We start from the raw sequence: 26502 nt of genomic DNA, 5'->3' as shown, positions 1-26502 counted from the left end.
ATGACCACCAATGGACCATTTCAACCATCTAACAACCAATGGGAGAGTCAATTGGTCTCATCCCAAATGCCAAAAGCAAAAGGCAGGCCATCACAATTTGGCTTGTTCACCTTGTAAAGACATGACTTTATTTCTGCTTAAGTCATCTACATAAGTGAATCTAATAAATACAATAAAATGTAACCCAACCAAAATCTCACGTCACTTTTTACAGACATGGGTATATGAGAACCATGGAGGTGCTAAAGAAAAATAGAAGCGTTTTCTTATTATCAAATTACCATGAAATTAACGCCTGTTCTAAGGAAAGAAACTAAATGTCCTGTTTGATATTGATGACTAGGCCTACTCATTCTCTACCAAAATCCGAAAAAATAAAATAAAATAAAATTTCACTTAAAAAATAATTTCTGGGCTGGAAACGGTGCTGTAATCCCAGCACTTTGGGAGGCCGAGGCAGGAGGATCATGAGGTCAAGAGATCAAGACCATCCTGGCCAATATGGTGAAACCCTGTCTCTGCTAAAAATACAAAAATTAGCTGGGCATGGTGGCACGCACCTGCAGTCACAGCTATTCCGGAGGCTAAAGCAGGAGAATCGCTTGAACCCAGAAGGCAGAGGTTGCAGTGAGCCGAGATCACGCCACTGCACTCCAGCCTGGCAACAGAGTGAGACTCTGTCTCAAAAAAATAATAATAATAATAATAATAATTCCATCTTTTAGATTATGCGTTAATAATTCTTTGAAGTAATTATTTTTTTAAGTGTTGGAACAGGGGAAAGTTCACATTATTGAGTACAAAGGATCAAAACAGATCCCTCCAAAATGGACATCCCCCCCAGAAAAATGCATTAAGACTTTGAAGCATTTAAGAAATATAAAGATCTGGCCAGGTGCGGTGACTCATCCCTGTAATCCCGGTTTTTTGGGAGGCCGAGGTGGGTGGATCACTTGAGGTCAGGAGTTGGAGACCAGCCTGGCCAATATGGCAAAACCCCATCTCTACTAAAAAATACAAAAATTAGGCAGGCGTGGTGGCATGCGCCTGTAGTCCCAGCTGCTCGGGAGGCTGAGGCAGAAGAATCATTTGAACCCGGGAGGCAGAGGTTGCAGTGAGCCGAGATCACACCACTGTACTCCAGCCTGGGTGACAGAGTGAGACTCTGTCTCAAAAAAAAAAAAATATATATATATATATATACATATATATATACACAAAATCTGTAACAAATGAACAGGTGATGGAGAACAGGACATCGATTACTTCTGAATCTATAAGGTACTTAAGAACTTATACTTGTGGAAAATCACAATGACAATGAATATTTCACCAAATAGATGGTGGCAAATAGTTTGGCAACACATATTAGAAAGGTGATTTCTATACTACACATAAATGAAAGACAAACCCAACCACAATTGATGTTTTACTACATTAATGTAATTTACACTATACCTATACCCACATGGCAAATTCAGTTTTAACTGAAAAACTAGAGCAGTCCCTTTTTTTTTTTTACTACTATTTGCATATTTTCCAGTATCCTAATCCATGTATACTTATCTTTCATAGATTATAACAATCTACATTTAAAATTCCATTTTAATATTGTGGCATGAAAAATACAAACAACAGTACAGTATGTTTTATGCTTAGTCAAAGTTAACAGGCTCAGGGTTTTAAAATCTTTCCTGGATAAAGCAGAGTCAAGTCTACCCTATATCCCCCTCCTATAAATTCCTCTTTGTTGAATCTGGCAATCTCAGTGAGCTATGACTGCACCACTGCACTCCAGCCTGGACAACAGAGTGAGACTCTGTAACTATAAAAAACAAAAACAGACAAACTTGGCTATCTACCTCAATCCATCAATCACCCTCACGCCTTTGAACTTGACATCACTCCTAATCTTAGTTTTTAAAGTATAAGAGAGGAATAGTAAAGCATTCAGAACAAAAATGAAACCTACATATTTATTTGTTTATTTATTTATTTGAGATGGAGTTTTTGCTCTGTTGCCCGGGCTGGAGTGCAATGGTGCAATCTTGACTCACTGCAACCTCCGCCTCCCAGGTTCAATCAATTCTCCTTCCTCAGCCTCCCCAGTAGCTGGGATTACAGACACCCACCACCACGCCTGGCTAATTTTTGCATTTTTTGGTCGAGATGAGGTTTCACCATGTTGGCCAGGCTGGTCTCTAACTCTTGACCTCAGGTGACCCATCTGCCTTGGCCTCCCAAAGTGCTAGGATTACAGGCTTGAGCCACTGTGCCTGGCCAAAACCTGCATCTTTAGAAGGTCATTTTTGTGCGTTAGTTTTCCTTTGCCTGTTGGTTTGGAAATTCTCCATGTTCCTAAAGGTAGCTTCCACATTTCTGTTCCACAAACTGATTAGAAAAAGCAAGATGGTTTCCCGCTTTAGTTGCCTCCCTTTGGTTCCTCACCTCTCAGACAACAAACAGCATGTTGTAGTCTTTCCTGTGATGTTTTTCCTTCTTTCACCTAACTTCCCTTGAAAAAAAAAATCGAAATATTTATTTAGCACTTTTTTCAAAGGGTAATTCCTGATTAATATAGGCAGAAAAACTCAAGATTTATCTTCTTCCATTCCCAAAAAGGTAAGAAGATGTGAATATTTATATTGGGCCCTCTCCCTCCTCATACACTTTTACCTACAGCTTAAAGAAAAAAAAGTCAACTCAAAAAACAGTTGAAGGTATATACTACATCAACTTTTTCTTTTGTTTCTGCCACAAAATTCCATGTCATTCTTAAGATTCAGTATTTTTCTCACATCCTATTACTTTATATACAAATTGCCATATCGCAATTTTTAATCTATTTCCTCATCTGCTGATGATCACTGGGTCTCCACTATAAGAAAATTGCTCCTAGTTTGTCAAGAGTCCTTAAAAATAGTATATCAATAATTTAAAACTGATGAAAGAGCTATGCAAGATTGTTCCCTTTAGTTTTATATTACTCCAAAATATACATATGTACACATACCCACACATATAACAAATTTACATAGCTTGCAGAAATAAACTACAGATATAATTCCAAACACACATTTAGAAATTCATATTTTAACAGCAAACTTACATGCAGATAAAGAGAAGTATAGTTTTATACTTCCTAAGTTACACAGCAAGCTGAAATGGAGAATGTTTTAATGTTCATTTTAGATTTATTCTTTCTCCTAAGTCTTAGAAAATGAGCAAAAAGGAGACCTAAAACTCAAGCTATGTCTATAGCAGTATCAGTCAATGTAGTATTTTTACTAACAAATTATTCAATTGCTTACTCTATACAAAAAGTGATATACACGTACTATAATACTATATACAAAACAGAGTTTTATATATACTCTGTTTTTTTGTATATAATACTATATACAAAACAGAGTATTATAGTATTGTATATACAAAATAGAGTTAGAGATAACAAATGAGAACTTTATACAAAATACTTGATTACGTCAGTATTTCACTTTTGGCCAGAAGACTCAGCCTGTGCATTCTTTTCTGATATTAAGGAAGTCACATTTTTATAGTATTCTTAACTACAGAAAAATAGGAATGAATGGAGGGGAGGGCTGATGACAGCTGAAATACACATTTATAAATATGTATACAATTTAGTAATGTCATATCATGTAAATTAATTTCTTTTCTTTCTTTCTTTCTTTTTTTTGGGATGGAGTTTCGCTCTTGTCGCCCAGGCTGGAGTGCAATGGTGTGATCTGAGCTCACTGCAACCTCCGTCTCCTGGGTTGAAGCGATTCTCCTTCCTCAGCCTCCTGAGTAGCTGGGATTACAGGTGCCTGCCACCACGCCCAGCTAATCTTTTTTTTTCCATTAGAGACAGGGTTTCACCATTTTGGCCAGGCTGGTCTTGAATTCCTGACCTCAGGTGATCTGCCCACCTTGGCCTCCCAAAGTGCTGGGATTACAGGCATGAGCCACTGCGCCCAGTCAAATTGATTTCTTTTGAACAGTTACTTTCATCAGTAAGTGGTCCAGAATACAAAATATGGTAACAGAGAACTGTTTTCATACTTATTTCTTGGTACAGTTATTAAAAATAAAAACTTGCATTTTAGGATTAGCGAAGTCTAGAAAACAAATTTTTTTAAATTTGGAGATCACATATTGAATAGCTGTCAAAATTCAAACTGACTAGTTTTGAAGAACTTCAAAAACGTGTTCAAATGAATAAAGAACAAAAATGATCAAAAGAAAACCATAGCTGCCTAAGAGTCTTAAAAATTATTAATGTGACACTCTCATCTCTCACCAAGTGTATCCAAACCACTTCTCATTTGCTCTTTCCATTTAAAGACTCACAGTAGCTTCACTACACATATATTTACACTGAACATGTACAGCTGACCATAAATATGATGAGCATTTATGAAAAAACTAAGTGGTTCACACTGACTTGTGCACTGATCTAGTGAGTCAGGAGACATTTTTGAGTTTATCAGTTTCTTGACATGCTCAGTGAAAAACTGTTGCACAGAAACTCAAAGTCCCAGCTGGTAATCAGGCCCATCGTCCACTGGAGGCAAAGCTTCTGCTGAATGAGAAGTTGATTTCAGAGTTCTTATATTTTCCCCAGGCACCAAAAGGCACTACTACTGCAGTACTGTTATCCTCAGTACCATACTGTATTGCCTGCAAGGTTTGGCAGGAAGAAAGAGAAAAACATTGGTAATCACAGTCTATACAAAGAGAAATCAGCCTTTCCTTCCCTTGGAAATACCCTTCCCCCAGAAAGCCAAACTGGTCTTATGTGCAGTCACTAACCTACTTATTTCACAATGGTTTGTGATTTTCACCCTGTATTAATGCCCACAAGGATTATTAAATTGCACATTGAATAACAGATGACCCAAAACAACCCTATTAACTACATTCTGCTGTAGCAATTTTGGCAACAGAAACTCCAGTGGACTAAGGTGCATTGGTACACAGCTCCTGAAAATGAAGACACATGTAAAGCATTTAGTGTAGGGAGTAACGCATGGTAAGGACTTGATAATTGTTAGCTCTTACCAGCAATTCAATTCCCTTTAGGGAAATTTACCCTAACAGAATAAAAACCTTGGAAATTGAAAGACAAAAAAACTAGTCATAATCATAAGAGAAATACAAATGGCTAACAAGCCTATGCAAATAGCTAACTCCACTAACAAAGAAAAAAGACATAAATTTCTACACTAAAATTTGATTTTTCCATCTATTGAATATCGAATTGGTAAAAAAAATATGGCAAGAATTTGGAGAAACAAACTGTAGAACATGCTAGTGTAAACTGGTACAGTATTTCTGGAGGAGAATTTGGCAAACTTATTAAATGCTCTAGAACACTGTGTATTATTTCATCTAGAAATTTTATTTATTTATTGAGACAGGGTCTTGTTCTGTCACCCAGGCTGGAGTGCAGTGGCACGATCTTGGCTCACTGCAGCCTCAACCTCCCAGGCTCAGGTGATCTTCCCACCTCAGCCCTCCAAGTAGGCATGTACCACCACAGGCATGTACCACCATGCCCAGCTAAGTATGAAAAATATTTTTTTTGGAGAGACTGGGTCTCGCCATGTTGCCCGAGCTGGTCTTGAACTCCTGGGCTCAGGCAATCTTCCCATCTCAGCCTCCCAAGTGCTGGGATTACAGGTCTAAGCCACCATACCTGGCCTGAAAATTTTATCTCTAAGGGCTCAAGCAATCCTCCCACCTCATCCTCCTTCATACCTGGGACTAAACATGCATGCCACTGCACCTGGATACTATTTCTAAGAATTAAACCAATTGCCTGAAGGAAACAGATATGCAAAAATAGACATCAGAATGTTTATTACAGTGCTTCCTCTATAGTATGGAAAAAATAAACATAAACTAAATCTCTTGACCAGAGGAAATGTCAAATGAACTATGTATAAGAATAAAATGGAACACTATGCATTCACTACAAATTTCATTACCTTTGTGAATTAGAATGCAAATATCTGCAGGACAGGCAGCTGAAATTAGGAAAGAAGTGTTCATCCATGAAATTGGGCCTATTTCCTCAATTTCATGAACACCCTCTTTAGCACAGGTGAAGGCAGTAACCAAATGAATAATTCATGTATTATAATCATGTTTGCCCATCTAAGCAAATAATACTTTTAAAGTAAGGTCTATTATCTTAATTTGGGAAATGCAAAAATAGCTGCTGAATTAAAACATCTCTCTAATACTTTAAATAATACAAAGCATAGTTTATGTTTTCTTTACTGGATATTACCCAGCTTTCTTCTAATTTTAGTTCTGACTGACACACAACCTCATCCCTATTTCTTTTTGTATTTTGGTTTATCTTTTCCACACACCCATTCTGAATAACCAGAAGGTGACTATGCTATATCCTCAAATTGGGTATTTGCTTGGAGCGCTCTAGTTTAATGGCCAAGCGGCTGGACTTGGGAACCTAGTTGTCTGGGTTTGAAGTCCAGTTCTGCAATTTAATAGTTTTGTGATTTAATAGTTCAGTGATAACTCTGTAGCCTCTGTACCTGTTTTCCCCATTTGTGAAAAGGGACAATAATAGCTCCAACCTAATAGGATTATTGTGATGATTACAATATATGTAATTGTACATACTGTACATTACATACAGTAATGAGTTAATACATATGAATACTGTCTGACACATAGCAAGTGATACATTAGTTTACTATTATTATAATTTACTATTGCCATTACTATCATTTCAAGATATGTACAAAGCCAAAGAATAAACAAAACACATTTCCTTGGCATATTAAAATTTTAACTTGGGGAAATAATAAAAAATTTTATAATTGGAAATATTATGGAATCAAGTGTAAAATTCACTGCAACACTCAAAAGCTAAAACACAATGCCTGGACCGTCCTTTCCTTCTCCTTGGGACTTTTTCAGGCAGAAGCTCTGAGTCACCTGTTCAGTCACCGCATGGGCTGCTTCGTTGGGATCATGGCACTGATTGACAAAGTCACAAATCTCTTGACTATTCACCATGAAGTTAATTCCATCTGTCGTGAGGACCAGGAAGCTGTCATCAGCATGATGTAACTGCAATCAGAACCAAATGCCTATGATTATAAGCTAGACTCTGCCTCAAAGATTCTATCTGTTTTGCTAAGTGGTCATCTGCAGAAGAGCTGATATGGTTTGACTGTGTCCCCACCCGAATCTCATCTTGAATTATAGCTACCATAATTCCCATGTGTTGTGGGAGGGACCTGGTGGGAGGTAACTGAATCATGGCGGTGGGTCTTTCCCATGCTGTTTTCATAACAGTGAAGAAGTCTCACGAGATCTGATGGATTTATAAAGGGTAGTTCAGGTGCACATGCTCTCTTTGCCTGCCACCATGTAAGACATGATGTTGCTCCTCTTTTTTCTCTTTTTTTTTTTTTTTTTTTTTGAGACAGAGTCTTGCTTTGTTGCCCAGGCTGGAGTGCAGTGGTGCGATCTCGGCTCACTGCAAGCTCCGCCTCCCGGGTTCACGCCATTCTTCTGCCTCAGCCTCCCGAGTAGCTGGGACTAGAGGCGCCGGCCACCACGCCCGGCTAATTTTTTGTATTTTTAGTAGAGACAGAGTTCACTGTGTTAGCCAGGATGGTCTCTATCTCCTGACCTCGTGATCCACCCACCTCAGGCTCCCAAAGTGCTGGGATTACAGGCCTGAGCCACTGCGCCAGGCTGACTTTGCTCCTCTTTCACGGAACTTCCACCATGATTGTGTGGCCTCCCCAGCCATGCGGAACTGTGAACCCATTAAACCTCTTTCCTTTATAGATTACCCAGTCTCGAGTATATCTTTATTAGCAGTGCGAGGACAGACTAATACATAGGCAAACAGTGAAAATGCAAAGCCTACACATTGGGCAAAAGTAGTAACATTTAGAATTAACCAACAAGGATAAAGCTAATATTTAGTTAGTAAAATACAAATAGCAGTTAAAAGCAGAAAGTAAAGGGTAAAGAAGTTGCAATCCTCTGAAATCCCATCACCAGAGGTAATCACTCCTAACAATTTAGCAAACACCCTTCAAGATATCTTGATTTAATTTCATAATTTAACATCGCAAAGGGAGAATCCAGATAGCCCAATGCTGAGAGGTAGCTCAATGTAATGGTTATGAGTGCTGTCTCTAAGGCCAGGTTTCTAGGATTTGAATCCTGCCTCTGTTACCTGGTTGGGTGAGTAGAGGTGCATTGACCTCTGTATGCTTTAGATTTTCCTTGAAAAATGGGGATAGTAGTACTTATTTTGAACAGAGCCTAGCACATAGTAAACTCTGCCTAAGTATCTGTTAGATAAAATGAAGTGGGATATATATAAGACACGAAGTGGGATATCTAGAGATTTGAAACCCTTCATGCAATTAATTAACAAGCGTTTGCTGCCAGTTTTGGAAGCCTACACTATACTGTGCTAGGGACTATTGTGGCTCAGGAGTTTGAGAGAAGTGTCAGCTCATGGACTGGGTGTGTGTTGGGGTGCAGTTCAGGACAATGAGGACACTGATTACTAGCATGCAAAGGATGCCACAGAAGTAGAGATGGGTGATTATTTGGCTTAGTGGAAAAGGGAAGTCAGGGCAGCTTCCAAGTGGAGGTGATGCTGATTGATTGGGTGCAGGTGATGCTGGCTGGGTGCAGGTGATGACTGATTGGGTGCAGGTGATACTGATTGATTGGGTGCAGGTGATGCTGATTGATTGGGTGCAGGTGATGCTGGGTGACTGGGTGCAGGTGATGTTGGGTGATTGGGTGCAGGTGGTGCTGGCTGGGTGCAGGTGATGCTGCTTGGGTGCAGGTGATGCTGGCTGATTGGGTGCAGGTGATGCTGGCTGGTTGGGTGCAAGTGATGCTGATTGATTGGGTGCAGGTGATGCTGGTTGATTGGGTGCAGGTGAGGAAGAACAGCAGGACCATTCCACCAGGAGAATTCCATAGCTGGGGTGAAACAAAAACCTGACACTTCATACTGAGGGAAACCAAAATATTTCTCCCCCAAGTATTGAGGATTGCTAAAGTCAAGTCACTGAAAAGGCAGGGGTACAACTCCTCAGCCTCTACTTGCCCAGTGGCAGGACATCAATCCTTCTTTACTGAAGACAGCACTTGTTTATCGGTCCAGAGAAGGAACCAGCAGGCACCAGGGAAATCTGGGAACAGGTTTTACTATCTCCCCACATTTTCCTGACTTTTAAAAGACTGAAACTGTTCTCTTCTTTATCTTGTCACTATGCAGGATTTATGGCTCTTTATTTAAATACAATTTAAGCAAAGCTCCTAAGCCACTGCCTTGAGAGAGAAATACTTTTAACTGAGGACTTTCCCCGCACAATGGGTACAGCATGCGCAAATGTCTGTTTGTTGTTGTTGTAATTAATCTGACTTTTATTTTCAAGAAAGTGTCTCAACTAAGAACCACCTAAAAAGGGGGAAAAAAAGAATTTGTTTTGTCCTCTACAATATATTAGGCCAGAATAATAGCATCTTATTTTACCTGAAAAGTTTTTTTATCCTTCCATAAATTTAAAAATCATATAAAAATGATTTTTTAAATCATTTATTTGATAAATCAAATCTTCCCTTTTAAAAATCATTTGGCTTCATTTAAGGCTTCCAAAAAGATGCAGCAGAGACATTCCTATATTCACTCTCTGCAGGTTTATCAAGTGTTTGCAGGTCCTTTCTTACCTTAATCCTCTTAGTTTCGGGTTCTGCTATGACACCACTGGTTTTAAGGTCCAAATCTCCAATACTTCTTGTCATCGCAAGCCTGCCATTTACGTGAGGCTGCCCCAAACTATTCCAAGCTACAAAACCACCACATTTCTTGATCCTGTTAAAAGTTAAATGACAATGATATGATATGTAGAGAACCCTTTGGAAGGCTGAGGCGGGCGGATCACGAGGTCAGGAAATCAAGACCATCCTGGCTAACATGGTGAAATCCCGTCTCTACTAAAACACAAAAAGTTAGCTGGGTGTGATGGCTGGCACCTGAAGTCCCAGCTACTCGGTAGGCTGAGGCATGAGAATGGCGTAAACCTGGGAGGCCGAGCTTGCAGTGAGCCGAGATCCGGCCACTGCACTCCAGCCTGGGCGACAGAGTGAGACTCCATCTCCTCCATCTCCAAAAAAAAAAAAAAAAAAAAAACCAAGTCACTGTTAAACTTAACCATGACATTGGTTTAAAAACTATTATGAACTAAAAACATCATCCACATAGAATGATATGATGGATCAGTGGTGGTAGTACCTTTCTTTTTCATCTTTTCTTTCTGGAGTATGGTCAATGGTCAGCTTCATGGGTTTTCCTTTTCTACACAAAATAGCCCGGCTGTCCCCAACGCTGGCTACAACCAGTTCAATACCATCTCGCAATAGGGCTACTGTTGCAGTAGTCCCAGAGGTCAGAAGAGTTGCTACGAGTATTATGAACAAAAGAGTACAAGTTAGTGACAGTCAAATGATTGGATATGGAATTTTTATTACAAAATAAAACACAAGCATGATAAACTAATGCTGGAATAGATCATTCTAATTTAACTAGAGCTAAGCAAATAAAATGCAAATGAACTATGTAAGTAACAGCATGCAGAGAAACAAGTATTTAATTCAGTAACAAGGCTCCATGCAAACAGAAAGGTTGCTAACCTAACTTGGCAAACACTGCATCACTATCTACAAATGGCCTCTATTCATATCAAGTAGAGTTGACTTGAACTTATAACAACACCTTAATGGATATCTGGTGTCCGGACTGAAAGTACTAAACTTTAATTACGTTGACTATGATGGTGGGATGACTTAGGTCTACTTGAGCCCACTGAGGCAAGCTGACTTTTCCATAGTCTATGGATTTAGAAGGTTTTCTCTTCCATTTTTTACTCCTATCCTGTGAACATATTATCAGTTAGTAGGCTAAGCGAGATATGCCAAGGGTATACCATTTGCATATTCTACCTCTGTATGCTTCTAAAACTGTTTTAATTTTATAAATGTTCATCAAAAAATCCTAAAATAGTTACAGGCTCACATTCTTTTCTGTTTATCTTTGTCCTCCCTAGACATGAAACAAAGTTACAACCATCATTACAGGAGCAGAAAATCTGGGTGGGGGGGAGGGGAAGGTGGAGAATGAAGTTCATTCTAGTTTCTCATAAACTTGGTGTAGTTAATACTCCTAACTCCAGGAAGTTCTAATACAAAGAGACGGTCTTCAAACGCAGGGCAGTACTGCCAGCTGCAACTCTTGGAGTCCTGCTTAGGCCCAGAGCATCCCACAAATATGAATTTTCTCTAATAACAAATAAAATGAATTGTTATTGGGCTTGAGGTCACCACTGTTTTCTCCGTCAAACTCAGACTGCATTTCTGCATCTTCCTTTGATTTCTTCTAACAGTGTCTGCCCTAAGTTCTTTATCATTTGTTAAAAATTGTTAATTTGCATTGAGCCTTGTCAAAAGTGAGAATATTGTGAAATTATGGGCTAAAAAATAAAACAAAGTAGAAGAAATTGGAAAAGATAACTTATTTAAAGCAGGTATTGTCTTTAGTAACACTCTTAACTCTTTAAAACATTCCAAAGATGACTTTGATTTTAAAAGTAGATTTAGGAAAAACGAAGTGCTACTGATTTGACTGATTAAGACTCAATCTTTCCAAGTTTTTTTTTTTTTTCCCAAAAAGATAATTTTGAAAACTTTATCAGTAATGCATTGGAAGGAGATATATACATAAATAGATTTTTCCAATCAGTATATTAAAATGCCTGCTTTAATCAGAAAAGTAAGATGGAAAAGCATGAATAAACTCTACTTAATCTTTTATAGTCATGCTGAACTTTCTTGAGAAATAACATTTATAGTTGCACTATCTTTCCATTTTTCTCTTGATTTTGGAACTGTTGTGCCAATGTAATATTTCTGCAATGCTGAAAGACATATTTGTCCACCATATAACATAAATGTTTTAGCATAAGTATTAGTGATATTTATATTACAAACGTTAACTCTTAACTTTAAATTACCCAAACGACTATACAGCAGTGGAGTCTTTACAGTTTGACTAGCTATAATATTTCAAATGATTTAAAGAGCCAGGTAAGGGAACACAGGCATTTATTCAGATGCTACCTGTCCTGGGAATTTAACATTCCTTCCCTTTGTTTAAACCATCTGTAATAGCTTTCTTAAAAATGGTTTATTATTGGCCACAGTAAAAGAGTTAAAATTTCATAAGTAAAAGTTTACTTATTTAGTTTTGTAATTCATGGCTGTCACCTAGGAATTTTAAAAGAGTGTGAGTTTTTACCAACCCAACTTCACAGTTCCAAAATCCCAGGATTTATAGGAAAGGCTTCAAAACTAACTGTCAATTCTGATTTGCTAAGCATTTAAGAATGTAAATATTGAATCAGCATTCATTTTCATTTAACATTTAACATGGAAGTAAAAATTCTCACTTTTTGTCCTAACAACAAAACTAGAAAACTAAGACATCTTTCAATAAGTTCTTAACACTCACTGGACAATTTCTACTGCAAGTCATCTCAACTAATGGGACAAAGAGATGTGGGAACCTTCCCGTAGTCCAGGCTAGGAACCGCTGGACTCCTTCACCTGGGACAAAATTAAGCAGATCTCTGTTTCCACTGAAGCCCAGCATATAGTGTCCACGGGCTCCAGGTCTAGAGCTGCTGACCAGGCACAGTTCTCTGCCACAAATAACACGCACAGAGGCAAATAGGAATTTCACCCAGGAATTGTGCTCAAACATTACAAACCTGCAACACAAGGGAGAGCAGAGAAAGAGCTGCAAAATAAGGGAAGGGTTTTTTATTTTGGTGAAAATTTAACTAGCAAATTATATAATATTCCAGGAGATGCCAAATCAAGTATTCCAAAACTCAGTTTGTTCCAGTTGATGGTATTTTGTAGTTGAGTCTATTTTTCATCACAGGGTAACATTTCTTTCTTAATTTTGTGGTTTCTAAGGTTGAAAAAACTGTATAAAAATGTATCTGTACCAAGACACATAAATGGTGACACAGACACACATTTAACATACTCACAAAAACACTCATGCATATACACATTCACTGAAATAGTTGGTCTTAAACACAGTAAATCACTACCTTTACTGAGTTAAAAAAAAATGCACTGTAAATTTGTTTGGTAGCAATATCAGAATTGTCTCAATAATAGAAAGGTAAATCTACAGTTACAGCATGGAAGAATTTGTATCTGACAAACAGGATGTAAACTACAGTATACCACCAAATTACTGGGACTTAAATATATATCCAGAAGAAATCAAAGCACCTGCTATACCAGATACAAGGAGTAATGCATTTATTAATGGTGCTTAATGCAGAGATTTAGCACCTAGAAGGCAGTTTTGAGTAGAATGATTAATTTAAATTCATTGTTTAAATAAAGGCTAGTGAGACTCAAATTTATAATTTTATATAATTCACAAAATGGGTATTTCTGCAGCTCTCTCTTTCCCCCAGTGTTGCAGGTCGACACATCAAAAGAAAAATGATCAAGATTTTGAATGCCAACATAAAGAGCAAAAGCTGTATTTTTCAAAGTATAATGACCCCTAGTAATTACTCAATTGTATAAATAATACTATGTATAAACCAATACAGTTTCAATATTTATTAAAAATGGGCGTTCTAGACTCATGACTCATGAACACCAAAATCAAAGTAATGAGCTGAAGCAGTAGCAGCACAATAAGAACATCTCATCAACACTCTCCCTATTTGTTCTTCTTTTGACTGTGCCGGCATAGGGGATTCAAAAATGCTGTGTTTACAGCCCTGGTTCTTTTGTAGTTTAATTCTTTCATAAAGAGGTCACAGGATATGAGGAACATAAAAGTTTCTGGTGAGACTCATAATGCCATCAATGTCCCCCACTCTGAATGTCAGAGCGAGTCTTCTCTTTTTGTTCCATTTGTCCCTTTCAGAACTTTGTTGCTTTCAAAGTTTAAGCAATCTGGAAACAGTCTGAAGAGCTTATAGGAAATACAGAATTATAACCTAATTTTCTACCATCTAGTTTGTTCTAAGTGGCTATCTGTTTATAAACAACAGACTGGTGGGATATCATCCGGATTTACTGGCTGCTTTTATTAATTGCAGAAGTAGACAATACTGGTATAAATTGAATTTAAAAAATTAAAAGATGGTGATGAAATTTGCTACTGATAACTAAGGACAGGTTTAAAATGCTTTAACAAAAAAGCAATAAAAATAGCTTACAATTTCTTAAGGGCAAGGGAATCTTGTTCTTGCCATTTCTTGATAAGTGGCATTTTGATTTTATTCTTTTCAAAATATCCCCAGCTACAACAGTAAATTATTTTATTCTACTCAAATGATAAGCTTTTATTATATTTTACAGATCAGTCATCCAGGACATGCTGCATCTGTGGTTGGCATCGTCTCATTTTTGAAAGGACTGAATGCACATAAAAGTCTCTTGCCCACGCTGAACTTGCACATGCTTGGGAGAGAAGAGCTCTCACTAAGCGTAACTTGAATGTGAAATTGCTTGGGCAACAGCAGTGCCATTCAACAGTAAATATTTTAAATGTTAATAAGACAATTTGAAGTTCTTTATGTAGCTGTAACAGCTTTGGAACTGAAGTTGAGAAGAGACAAGAATGTTTTAATTTCACTTAAGGAAGTTAATATGGTATTGATACAGGAGCTAGAAATAAATTATTTAGGCAGATAGTAAGGGTAAAGGAGTCCTTGGCAAGGCTTCCTTTGTAACAAAAAGCAGCCTCCAAACCATTTCTTTTCTAACAAAGAGCAACCTGAAAAACTGAGCTACAAACATAAATAAGCAAGCTGGAAGCTTGCGCAGGTGAATGCCAGCAGCTGTGCCAATAGAAAAGGACTACCTGGGCTGGGAGTGATGGCTCACGCTGGTTATCCCAGCACTTAGGGAGGCTGAGGTGGATGGATCACCCGAGGTCAGGAGTTAGATTCCAGCCTGACCAACATGGCAAAACCCTGTCTCTACTAAAAATACAAAAATTAGCCAGGTGTGGTGGCAGGCGCCTGTAATCCCAGGTACTCTGGAGGCTGAGGCAGGGGAATCACTTGAACCTGGGAGATGGAGGTTGCAGTGAGCTGAGACTGTGCCATTGCACTCTAGCCTGGGAGACTAGAGTGAAACTCTGTCTCGGAAAAAAAAAAAAAAAAAAAAAAAGAAAGAAAGTAAAAGAAAAGGGCTACCTGGGGCCAAGTATGTTCAATATGCTCCATCTTCCCTTTTCTTTGTCACCATGTGTACAGTAAAGAAATGGGCAACATGGCACTGGCCAGGTAGAGAACCCATCTGCATAATAAAAGATTAGGGTGGGTGTGGCCAGATTATTGAACGCTCTGCAAATTGCACACCTAGCCCTAACCAGTTTTTTGTGTGCTATGCAAATGGCATACCTAGCCCTAGCCAGTTTTTCGTGTACTATGCAAGTGGCACATCTGGTCCAACCAATCTTTTGTGCCCTATGTAAATCAGACACTGCCTCCTCAAGCTCACCCATAAAGCCTACTGTACTTCACCATGGACTAGAAATCTGTTTGGGGCCCCTCTTTTTGAGGAGAGAGCTTTTCTCTTTCTTTCACCTATTAAGTCTCCACTCTTAACCTCACTCCTTGTGTGTCCTCGTCCTTGATTTCCTTGGCATGAGACAATGAAACTCAAGTATTACGTCAGACAAACAATGCTGCTTCAGTAGGACTGAGGGGCGTGCCTCTCTTTTATACCTAAAATCTCAACATTAGTGATTCACTTCTATGGTTTAACTAAGCCTTTTTCAGGTGTCTGCTAATTAAAATTCAAATCCACCAGGAGTGACAGCTCATTAAAATGCATACATTTTATTAATAATTTGATTAAATCAGCTATATGATAATCAAAGAAAAAATTACAGTGACTTCAGTGAGAAAGAGTAGGCAGTGGAGATCTCAGTTCAATCCAAATAATTATTGAGTACCTGCCAGGTTCTATGCAGGGTGCTGCACACTGGAGATTCAAAAATGAATAAGCCACAGTCCTTCACCTCACAGGAAGGGTTCAAGAGGAGGGGAAAGGGGTTAATACTAAAAGAGAAAAGATGAAAGAAACTGGAGAGGGTAAACTGCACTTACTACAAAATTTTGTTTCACTGGCACTGGTCCTATCTATATACATAGGCTGAAAAGAATATTATCCACTCTTATAATACTGATACTGCTTCAGTTCTTGCTAAAAACCAAAGTTTTAAACTTAAATAATAACTTTGAAATATAAAATGACATTTAAAAATATCCACAAATTGAACAGTTACACAACATATGGCATTCTATCTTTAGTGGCTTTAATGTATTTGATAAAACAGGCCCTAAATATCAAAAGACAATTTTTGCCATCTTTGAAGGCTTTGGCAACTTATTAAGAATAAAATTTTTAAATGTTCTCAAAACACTAATTTTTAAAAAACACAGACCAATAAGAATATATACAAAATAAGATTTAATAACAAAATAAAATTTTAATAACAATTTAACAAAGTAAGATTTAATAACAATATTATAATAGACTTTTTCTTGTAGTACACACTAAGAGCACCATCCTGTCTTGCTCCATTATACTTTCAAACAAATTACCATTATAAGAAAAATCCATTTTAAAATATCTTAAGAATGTTCTGGGATCACTACCTCAAAGCATATGACAGAGGAATTAAATTAAATAATGCATTTTAATTTCTTTATTACAAATGAATTAATTTTATTAAGAATAAAAAATATGGAATGCTTCCTGCACTTGTGTGCCATCCTTACACAAGGACCATGCTGATCTCTGTATCATTCCAATTTTAGTGTATGTGCTGCTAAAGTCAGCATATGAATTACATTTTTGTGATTAATTTCTTTACACGGCTGTTTAATTGTTTTTGTGACAAAGGTATCTTTAGAAAGTTTATTTTAAGATAGGCAAGTTAATAAAATTTTTTAAGTTCAAAATTCTATTGAGTTATACTTTATTCAATAATAAAAGGAGTCCTGTCATATTTTACATCAAGTCAATCACTGTTTGGTTTAAGCATCTACATTGACTAGATACTTTTAAAAAAGGCTGATGGCACCGAGAAGGTCAGTGTTTTTGGTTGGTGGTCACATGCCTGGGATAAATTTGGACATTCTTATCCAAAAACCTTGCCGAGTAAGCTGCAGCTATTTACAGAACAGCTGGGGCACACCACTGGCACTACAGTCAATAAACATTGTGGGGTGAGACATAGCCAGACTCACAGCCAACTTGGTTAATATGAAATAAGAGAGTACCAAAATTCAGGAAGTAATAAAAATAAAACTGTAAGAAAACATTCTATTTCCTCTTCTCCTTCATGTGTTTTAACTATTTGGAACAAGAGCTAAATCTTATGCATAAAGTTTACCTCTTTCAACTTCTGTCTTCTTAAAGGTAAGGATCCAGTTGAAAGAAAAAAAAAATTCCAAAGGAATGAGAGAAAAGAAAATGGGCCTAAATAATCTACAAAATGGAAAACATATCCCTGAACAGAGTGGACTGTAATGCTTTCCTGAGGACTGTGATAGTAAGGTTCTCAAAAAAACCTCAGGAAAAATCTCAAGATGGCAAATAGAGCCATCCCAGAGTTACTTTCTCCTTTCCTCATGAGAGGAGAGAGAGAATGCTGGTTGTCAGGAAAATCTCAGCCCTAACTCTGAACTGACCTTGACCATTCTAATCTTCAGTTCCTTCACTATGAAATGCAGAGAATCTCTATCCTTATGTATTCCAACTGAAGACTGTGAAAATGACATTTCTGTGGTGCATGTGGTTTTTGTTTTTTGTGTTTTTTTAGAAAAGGATGAACCAAATATAGATCAAGATTACTGCATGATTCATTTTCAAATCATTTACAAGGTTACATGCACACATTCATTTCGCTGGTACAGAAATTTTCAGGGCTAACTTTAACAGCAAAAGATTTGAGGCTAGCTAACTAGAAAACATTTGATGTATTTTCCTGAAATTGTTTTGATAAATTTAGTCAAAACCAGAAACATTTCACTTTCAAAATTTAAGGACATGCAGTATACACAAAATTTTAAATTCAGCTAGCATGCCCTTATGCTGAAAATATCACTAGTTACCAGAGGAAAGCTGCAAGATTGAGCTTTTCAAGAAGTGACAGAAAAATATTTTCCTTCTAATCATCCAAATTAGTGCATATTAACCATTGTCTTTTTCTATTTAGGACCTATTTGCAATTTTCTTCTTGTTGGACAATGACTATCCTAGCTAGATGTGATTACCCTGTAGTGTATTTCAGCACTTGGTCACCAGATCCATCTAAAAAAAACAAAAACCCAAAACAAAACTCATAGTATGGGCATTTTGTCCATAAAATGAGCAAACAGATTAAACATTTTTTAAATCTTTTAAAAACTAAAGTACAACATCAGAACTGTTTTGGGGCTTCTCTTTCTGAAGAACTCTCCAATATATTTCATTTAAAAGTGAGGTATTAACATTAATTTGGATTCCCAATGGCATTTAATGTGAATCTTCATATAAACTCATTTCTATATAAATCCTTACAAACAATTGTACATTAAAATCCCCTCCCCCAAAGGACTTAAATTGTTGCCTTTTTACTCCTCCCCCACCCTACATACTCCCTAGGACCCAAGGAATGTGACAGTTTTACATACCATCAGCAGACAGGCGGGCATGACTCGAAAAGGCTTTATCTATTTCTAGAAAAGCCAGGATCAACACAGTTTCCAAGTTCTTCTCCTTAGGAAGCAAATCGCTTTGTGGGGAGGAAAAAAAAGAGCCTCAAATAATCATTTTACAATAGGTTACTCTCCTCACTGTTACTCTAGCTAGCAGTCATTCCACACAATGGGCCTCATGATTTTCCAGTCAAATGCTGAAGACTTACTGGCTAAGGAATACTTATTGAGAATCCACTAAGTATCAGGCACTGTGATAAGCTTTTAAGGGCACAAAAATCAAAGTCCAAGTCCTTGTCCTTGAAGAATTAATCCTTACTACCACAACTCTGAGAGGTCAAGAGTTCCTTCCTATTATGAGTTCTTTCGTGGAATGAGGTATACACAGGAAGTCAAGAAATGGTCACTGGGAAGTCAAATATAGTCACATGGTCATAACTCCATCACGTGTTCTCCCTCTTTCGATTTTAGCAGTAATGTGATCCTCAAAAATGCATTAATAATAGTTGAAGTAAATAAACTGAAGAGCTCCAAAATGCCTGCATTAAATGCATTTTTTCCACACTAATGCCAATCATCCAAAGCTATTTTCAACAAGTCAAGTATTCAAAGCTATTCACACCACTTGAAAGAGTAATTACCATTCACTGAAGCACTTAGACATCCTACACTGATGGGAGTAAATGCTTCTCATAGGTTATCTCGTGTACATTATGCCACTTCACTTAAAATAATCACAAATTAAGTGCTATAAATTTTGGTTAATGCTTTCCCCAGGGGAGTTGTTAAAACATGCATTTCTGAAATTGTGATAACCATAAGAAATAAATGGCACACTTAACCACTGCTCATTCATGAAGCAGCAGCATGCAATCACTCAAGTAACTATGTTTACCCTGGAAGCCTCAGTCAAAGGGTGAAAGTTTAAGTAGGAAGCATGGGGGAACTGCAAAGTCAGGAGTTAAAGTCATTGTACATACATAATACATTTCTCCATGTGGGTATGACAGAAATCAGCTGCTGCAGGTCCACCGTGTCCATCATACACTGCAAAGTACAGGACCTCATCTGTCAGCTGAGCGAAGTCAAATCGATCTTCATTCTCTTTCCGTTTGCCAATCTGTGAGGCGCACCCCACATTTTCCAAGCTGATTTTGGGAATTGGCTTGCCATACTTAATGCTGGGTGGCAGCAGAATTGGCTCATCAATGCGGTTATCCCAGATCCCAAAATTGTCCCAGGTAGCTGGACTCCCACTACCGTCTGGGTCAAACCGAGAACACCTAGGCTCTGAAGTGGAGCTGTGGCACGTGGGTGTCACCCGCCTGTCGTCCTGCAGCAGGCGGGAGCTTAGCAGCACTCTCCTTCTCACCTGGTTCCCACCACTTCTGACCAAAGTAATTAAGGCAGCTGTTGACATAACTCAGCTCCAAAGGACTCAGTGATGAGGGAAAGGTCAATGGAACAATAATGGAATGTCTTCAAGAAAAATGATGCAAGTTGCAGGGGACAGAGGGAGAGAGGGGTAGAGGAGGAGAAGAAAAGGGGGAGGGAGAGAGAGAGACCATCAGAAATTTTGAATATAACTGATATGTCATCAAATATTACCAAAAATGAAGGTCATAAAGGATTTGACAGAAAATACATATATTTATGTTCTATATTGGGTAGGCATCCAATAGCCTACTTCTAAGAACAGTGGATCAAAAATGAATCAATTTTCCTACCCCATTCACAGCATTTAAATTCTATTAAAATTAGATGGTGTGCACGTATACAGAACATGTGTCTCTTAAACTTGAACCTGCAATCACTTGTTAAAATGTAGGTTCTGACCCAGTGGCTATGAGGTGGAGTCATTCTGCATTTCTAACTAATACCCTGGTGATACGGAAGCTGCTTGTCTGCAAGTTACACTTCCAGTAGCAAGGACACAGAATTTAGGTATAAATAAATATACTTCCCTTCATTAACTCTATTGCTTTCAAGAAAAGGTAGGGGTAAATATTAACAATAGCAACAAAGTCTCTTCAGGAAAAAATAACAGGCTAACAGAATACTTAAAATAGTTCTGTTTCCAAAGAATGGCCAAGTTTTAGCAAAAACATAATCTAGGATAAATCTAAGTTTTATTTTAAGATTTCTCAACCTACTAAACTTTACATATTTACTATATTACTATGGTAAATATAAATTGGTGTGCAAACACCCCAGAGGCACAAAGATAAGCCAGTTTCAATGCTCCCCTTCCTGGTAGACTCTCTCACTAGGAGGGTGTGTGGGTGTGATCTCAGGAACCTGGCAGCACTGCATTTGTGACAAGCAGCCCTGATTTCTGAACAAGTGAACTATGTATTTACATTCACAACTGCAGCTCTCCTTTCCCCAACCCTAGCAACCCACCAACACTTGAGACTACACTTCTTTGAAACTATTACTTTATACCCCCATTTCTGGACTCCACCCGGAAACTCAATCCTAAAGCCTCTCTTGGCATTACAGGGTGTTATTCCTACCTGAATGGGAAATTCCTATCCCACTGCAGGTAAGGTTATTTCTGGGAATTTTCCATACAAATAAAAAATCTGTCTCCATAGGATTCTGTTCTATTACTTTATTCATTTAAAATCAACTTAAAAAGGTGGCAGAATACTAAGATTTGATGATGTTGGTGGATGGTCTACAGATGTTACATTATTCTCAATCCTATGTTTATATTATTTCACAATAAAAAATGAACTTGAAAAAATGTATCTTTCCAAAAGGTATAAACATACACAAATGGAACCCAGCTTGAGTGCAGTTATGCGAAAATGCACTACAGATTTCAAACAATTACTTTCAAGTGAATTTTTGGAAATCAGTCTAGCTATGTATAGGGAAGGCCATTACTTCTTTTGGTGGGTAAAACAGGCAAAAGAAAGAATAAGGTTCCAAAGAACATCCTTAGACATTTATTTGTTTTAATTTCTTGTAGAGATGGGTTCTCACTTTGTTGCCCAGTCTGCTCTTGAACTCCTGGCTTCAAGTGATCCTCCCACCTCAGCCTTCCAAAGAATTGGAATTACAAGCATGCACCAGAGAGCCTGGCCTCAATCTTTAGATATTTAAGCAATAAAAAATATATGAGCTCTGCCACCACAGAATTTAGAATAAAGATGCCCACCAAAACAGTAATGTATCATCAAAGACTTAGGAAGTCACCCCTTCTTGGCCTTTTGGCCAAGATCCTGCATATAAGGCTGAAATTCATTTCTTTATAAGACAACATTGGTGGGGGGTTGGAGAGTGGCAGAGACACAGCATCTCTGGTTATTAAAGAGAAGTAACATGGCTAGACTTGTACAGGCTAGACCTGTATAGGCTCACACCTGTAACCCCAGCACTTTGAGAGCCCGAGGCAGGCAAATCACTTGAGGCCAGGAGTTGGAGACCAGCCATTGACAACCTTGCAAAACCCCGTCTCCACTAAAAATACAAAAATTAGCTAGGCATGGTTCCGCATGCCTATAGTCCCAGCTACTCAGGGGGCTGAGGTGGGAGAATTGCTTGAGCCCAGGAATTTGAGACTATCCTGGGCAACATAGTGAAACCCCATCTCTACAAAAATGAGGTGGACGGATTGCTTGAGCCTGGGAGGTGGAGGCTGCAGTGAGCCAAGATCACACCACTGCACTCCAGCCTGGGCGATGGAGCAAGACGCTGTCTATTTAAAAAAAGAAAAAGAGAGTGAGAGAGAGAAATAACACATTCCATTGCAAGAGATGTTTGTTCTTTTGCTTCTAATTGAGAGCTAGATCTTATTCAGCAACAATTATGGATTCAAGCCAGCAATGGTGTGTTAAAAAAAAAATTTATAAAACCAATTATGTTAACTACAGGTGATGAATTGAGATTTCAAACTATAATACAATCTACCAGGTAATAGACGTACTAATTATTTGGCGATAATTCCCAAAGCAGTTTTATATCATATAGAAAAAAAAAGAAATTTAAATAAATACATTTATTAGAAAATATTCATATTTGAAGAGTTAACTTGAGATTAGCAAAATACTATTGTTTTGGCTTCAGTCTGAAAGGATATATGCCATATTCGGCCTCGGGCTACTTTGCAGTCATGCACCTACTTTAAACCAGAGTTCTGGAATTACAAATAAATAAATATTAAAGTTTTTCTGCAGCCCTTCTAGTATATTCTTGCCTTTTTATCTCCTTTTATCCTCCCCCCAATTTTTTTTTTTAATAATAAAGTAGAACTGCATTCTAACAGAGAACAAATATCAACTGGAAACATTTTTAAGAAATGAGATAAAATGCAAATTGAGCACTTTCTGTAAGGTTAAAAACCTGCATATTTTAAAATCAATCATCAACCTGGCATCCTTCCTCGTATATTGTTTCTATAATCATCTCAGAAAGCAGGCAGTCATAGGAAAACACCTACTTTAAGACATATTATTGACAGAGATGAAATATGACCCAGATATATAGCTAGTTCATAAAAAAAACCAAACAAAAAAAACAGGTCAGCATCGCTTAGGTAAACAAGAGATGTTATGAAGTGACTCCATGTCCTTTTCCATCTGCAATGTAACTAAATCATACCAATCCCCTCCATATTCCCTAAGAAACAATTCAAAGGCAGCTGGAGTTTCCAAAGTAAAAAACTTTGAATTAAACCTGCACATTAAGAAAACTTTCCTCCTCTAGAGCTTCAAAATCGGGATCTGCCATCATAGACCCCACAGCTCTGCTGATGCCCATAGAAATGACTACGCTTTGACGAGCAAGGCAAGGGTAGTAGAACTTGTGATGTGAAAAACGAAAACCTTAAGGAAAAAAAAAAGCAATCAGTGTTTTCTACAACAAAAGAGTGGAGAACAAATTAGCAAACATCTAAGAATTGTCTTTGTCAGTTCAGCAATTAAAAATTGGAATGAGTTCATTATTCTGCAAACTAAGAGAGGGAAGGAATCTTTTCAAGTAAGCAGGGGAGATTTAGCTCAATCTTTTAATGGGAAAACATGGCTACTTTATTTTTATAAACCATTTTAACATTATATTCAATCTTTGGAAGTCAAGTCATCCAAGAGGAAAGCACTGTCTCTGGCAGGAAGGTGTACTGGATTTGAGTTAAACTGTTCTTGTACCTTAAAAGCAGGTCAAAAGGGCAGTTTAAGCACATGCTAACATTATTCAGGAGTTCTAAACTTCTGAAACCTGCTTAGATTTTATCCCTCTAGAAAAAATATTTTAAGAAAGCATTCCTATCTGCCCATTATTAAGTGGCACTTAGGTATCTACAACTTCCACAATGAGAACACAGCCATTTTAAATATTCTTAAACCAAGTATTTACTTATCGACCTTTTTAGAAACTCAATTAAAGCATCCCAGTGAATTCAAATAGTATGGAAATTTCCAGAATGTGTTTCAGCTAATTTGGACCCCAATACCTTCTTTATCAATACCCTGCTAGGAGGAAGGGAAAGAAAATTTACTGCTTTACCTGAGGGGAAAAAAGAAAAAAACAATAAAACTCCGAAGGACTCCCCTTAGGTTTAATGTGAATATTTCTATGTTCAGATACGTGACTGGAGAAAAGTGCTGAAATGTGACCAGAGAAAAGTACTTAGTATTCTATTCCCATAGATATCTTTTCAGACACATTAGTAAATATGCATACAAGCCACAGACTGTATCCCAAACCTGTAACTTTATAATGCCTTTGAGAACTTTCCTTCACAGTCTATTATGTCACTAGCCACTCTCCTCTCTTCTTTCCTCGTCTCTAAGGACTCCAGTCAAGGAAGTTGCCTGGGTGATTAGCAGTAATGACTAAGGTTGCAAGAAAAAATCATTAGCGAGAACTCACTACTCAAATATTATAACTAAAGTATTCTATCAGGCACACACACTCACACATGCTGCTCTTCTTCCTGTCACGGCTGCCTAACTAGAATACCACGGACCATGGCTGTTTTTCTTTTTCTTTCTGTGACAGGGTCTCGCTCTGTCGCCCAGACTGGAGTGCAGTGGTGCGATCTCGGCTCACTGCAGCCTCGACCACCCAGGCTCAAGCGATCCTCCCACTTCAACATCCGGGGCTGGGACCACAGGCACATGCCACCACGCCCGGGTAATTTTTTGTATTTTTTTGTAGAGCCGAAGGTTTCGCTATGTTGCCCAGGCTGGTCTCGAACTCCTCGGCTCAAGCCCGCTTTGGCCTCCCAAAGTGCTAGGAGCCACTGCGCCCGGCCTCATTGCTCTTTTTCATGGTCAGTGTAATCTGTCACTTGAGTCGCCCATTCTGAAACCTAAGGACCACCTCATTCCTCTGCCCTGACGGAAGGAACCTAAGAGGCCATGCTGCACGTTAATAGTGTGAGGCTCAGAAAAGCCAGTGGAGCTTTAGAGACTGCAAATTCCCTGGCTACTTCCACCTGGAACTTCTTTGTCACCTCCGATGAATTCTCTCACCTACAGAAAGCGGCTGCTGAAAAAGACATCACCAGCTACAAGGCCTTGAGTACTACAATGCTCCCCGCACAAAGTAAAACCCAAGTCTTCGGATGAAAACCAGTCGGGGCTGTGCATCCTTCCCGATGCCAGACCACCTGAAAAGCTCACCTGTGGACAGCTCAGGATCCTGGGCTCGGCTCGCTGGCCCTGACAGGCTAGTGGCCAGGGTGGCACACGGCGGGAAGAACACACGCCCGGCCGCCTGCCTGCGAAGCCCTGCAGATGGCTGGGCTCCCTCGGCACCTTCCGCCGCCAGGTCTCCGCCTCCCAACCTCCCTCTGGGCGTACCGAGCCCGTTGTCGCCACGTTTCCCTCGCCCGGGTGGCGACGCGGCGCCCACCCCGTAGCATCCTCGCTTCCGGAGCCTGGGGCAAGGGTCTCCAGTCCCGGCCCACCGACCCTGCCCTGCTCGCGCCGCGCTGGCCCTCCAGCCTGCGGCCACATTCTAGGCCAAGCGCAGTCTGGGCTGCAGCCAAGCTGGGCCCCGCCCCACCCCGACTAGCTGCTCCTGACCTCCAAAGGGAAGAAAGCGGCGCTCTGAGAACCCAGAGAGACCGCCGGCCAAGCACCGACTCGGGGGGCGGGGGAACGGAAACCGACGTCTCCCCTTCGCCCTCCCGGGAAACCCTTCTCCGTTTACTCTCCATTCCGCGACCGCCAATAAAGAACAGAATACACGGTTAGCAGAAATAAATGAATTGCACTCTCTAGGCTCTTACCTCTGGATGGCTATGTCCCTGAAAAATGTTTTAATTAGCTAACGGAGGGCGGGGAAAGGGCTTTCTAGGTCGGTAAATAAGAGTGCCTTCTCCGTTGTCTCGGATATCCGAAGCAAGCAGTCAAAGCGGCCACTGCCTGGCCTGCTGGAAATTCTCGAAAATTTTTCTCCCGCAGTTGACCAGATGGAGAGGGAGAAGTCTGTTCCCGCTGACTGACAGCAGATCCAGCCAGTCGGCGCTAGGCGAGACGGTTGGCCGGCTGCCTGGGCCCTCGATCGCAGCCAATCACAGATGCCGGTGGGAACGAGCCTCCCCGCGGCTGCTATTTGACTTCGCAGTCTTCTAGCTGCGTGGCGGAACGACATCGCCCTGGGCCAGTGGTGGCTCGCGGCAGCGCCCCGCCTTCCCGAGGTTGGCTCCCCAGCC

The 26502-nt window shown here is 39.1% G+C and overlaps 1 protein-coding gene and 1 non-coding gene across 3 annotated transcripts; both read right to left on the bottom strand.

Moving 5' to 3' along the window:
- Window positions 1–3475: 3475 nt before the first annotated feature.
- PPM1K (protein phosphatase, Mg2+/Mn2+ dependent 1K) lies at window positions 3476–26502 on the bottom strand. 2 transcript variants are annotated; one of them, XM_050790485.1, is made up of 7 exons: window positions 26077–26502; window positions 19814–20312; window positions 18810–18910; window positions 10316–10481; window positions 9751–9895; window positions 6973–7107; window positions 3476–4683 (listed from the first exon to the last, which is right to left on the bottom strand). In XM_050790485.1, exons 2-7 carry the CDS (start codon window positions 20251–20253, stop codon window positions 4552–4554), a joined length of 1119 nt encoding a protein of 372 aa, XP_050646442.1. In that variant the 5' UTR covers window positions 20254–20312; window positions 26077–26502; the 3' UTR covers window positions 3476–4551. The 2 variants fall into 2 exon arrangements, with proteins under 2 accessions (XP_050646442.1, XP_050646443.1); XM_050790486.1 differs by lacking the exon at window positions 26077–26502 and adding an exon at window positions 25466–25927.
- Window positions 16870–16973, bottom strand: LOC126955799 (U6 spliceosomal RNA). The gene has a single exon (XR_007726094.1). It is a non-coding gene; the product is annotated as a U6 spliceosomal RNA (small nuclear RNA).

Source organism: Macaca thibetana, chromosome 5 (genome assembly GCF_024542745.1).
Source record: "Macaca thibetana thibetana isolate TM-01 chromosome 5, ASM2454274v1, whole genome shotgun sequence".
Lineage (NCBI taxonomy): Eukaryota > Metazoa > Chordata > Mammalia > Primates > Cercopithecidae > Macaca > Macaca thibetana.
Note: the sequence above shows the minus strand (reverse complement) of the source record. Positions and strands in the feature narration are given on the sequence as shown.

Coding starts and splice junctions, on each gene's coding strand:
- PPM1K (XM_050790485.1), bottom strand. CDS start 20,253: ATGTCAACAGCTGCCTTAATTACTTTGGTCAGAAGTGGTGGGAACCAG. Junction 18,911..19,813: donor CACATGGAGAAATGTATTAT/GTATGTACAATG, acceptor CTCCCCACAAAG/CGATTTGCTTCCTAAGGAGA. Junction 7,108..9,750: donor CCGAAACTAAGAGGATTAAG/GTAAGAAAGGAC, acceptor TTCTGATTGCAG/TTACATCATGCTGATGACAG.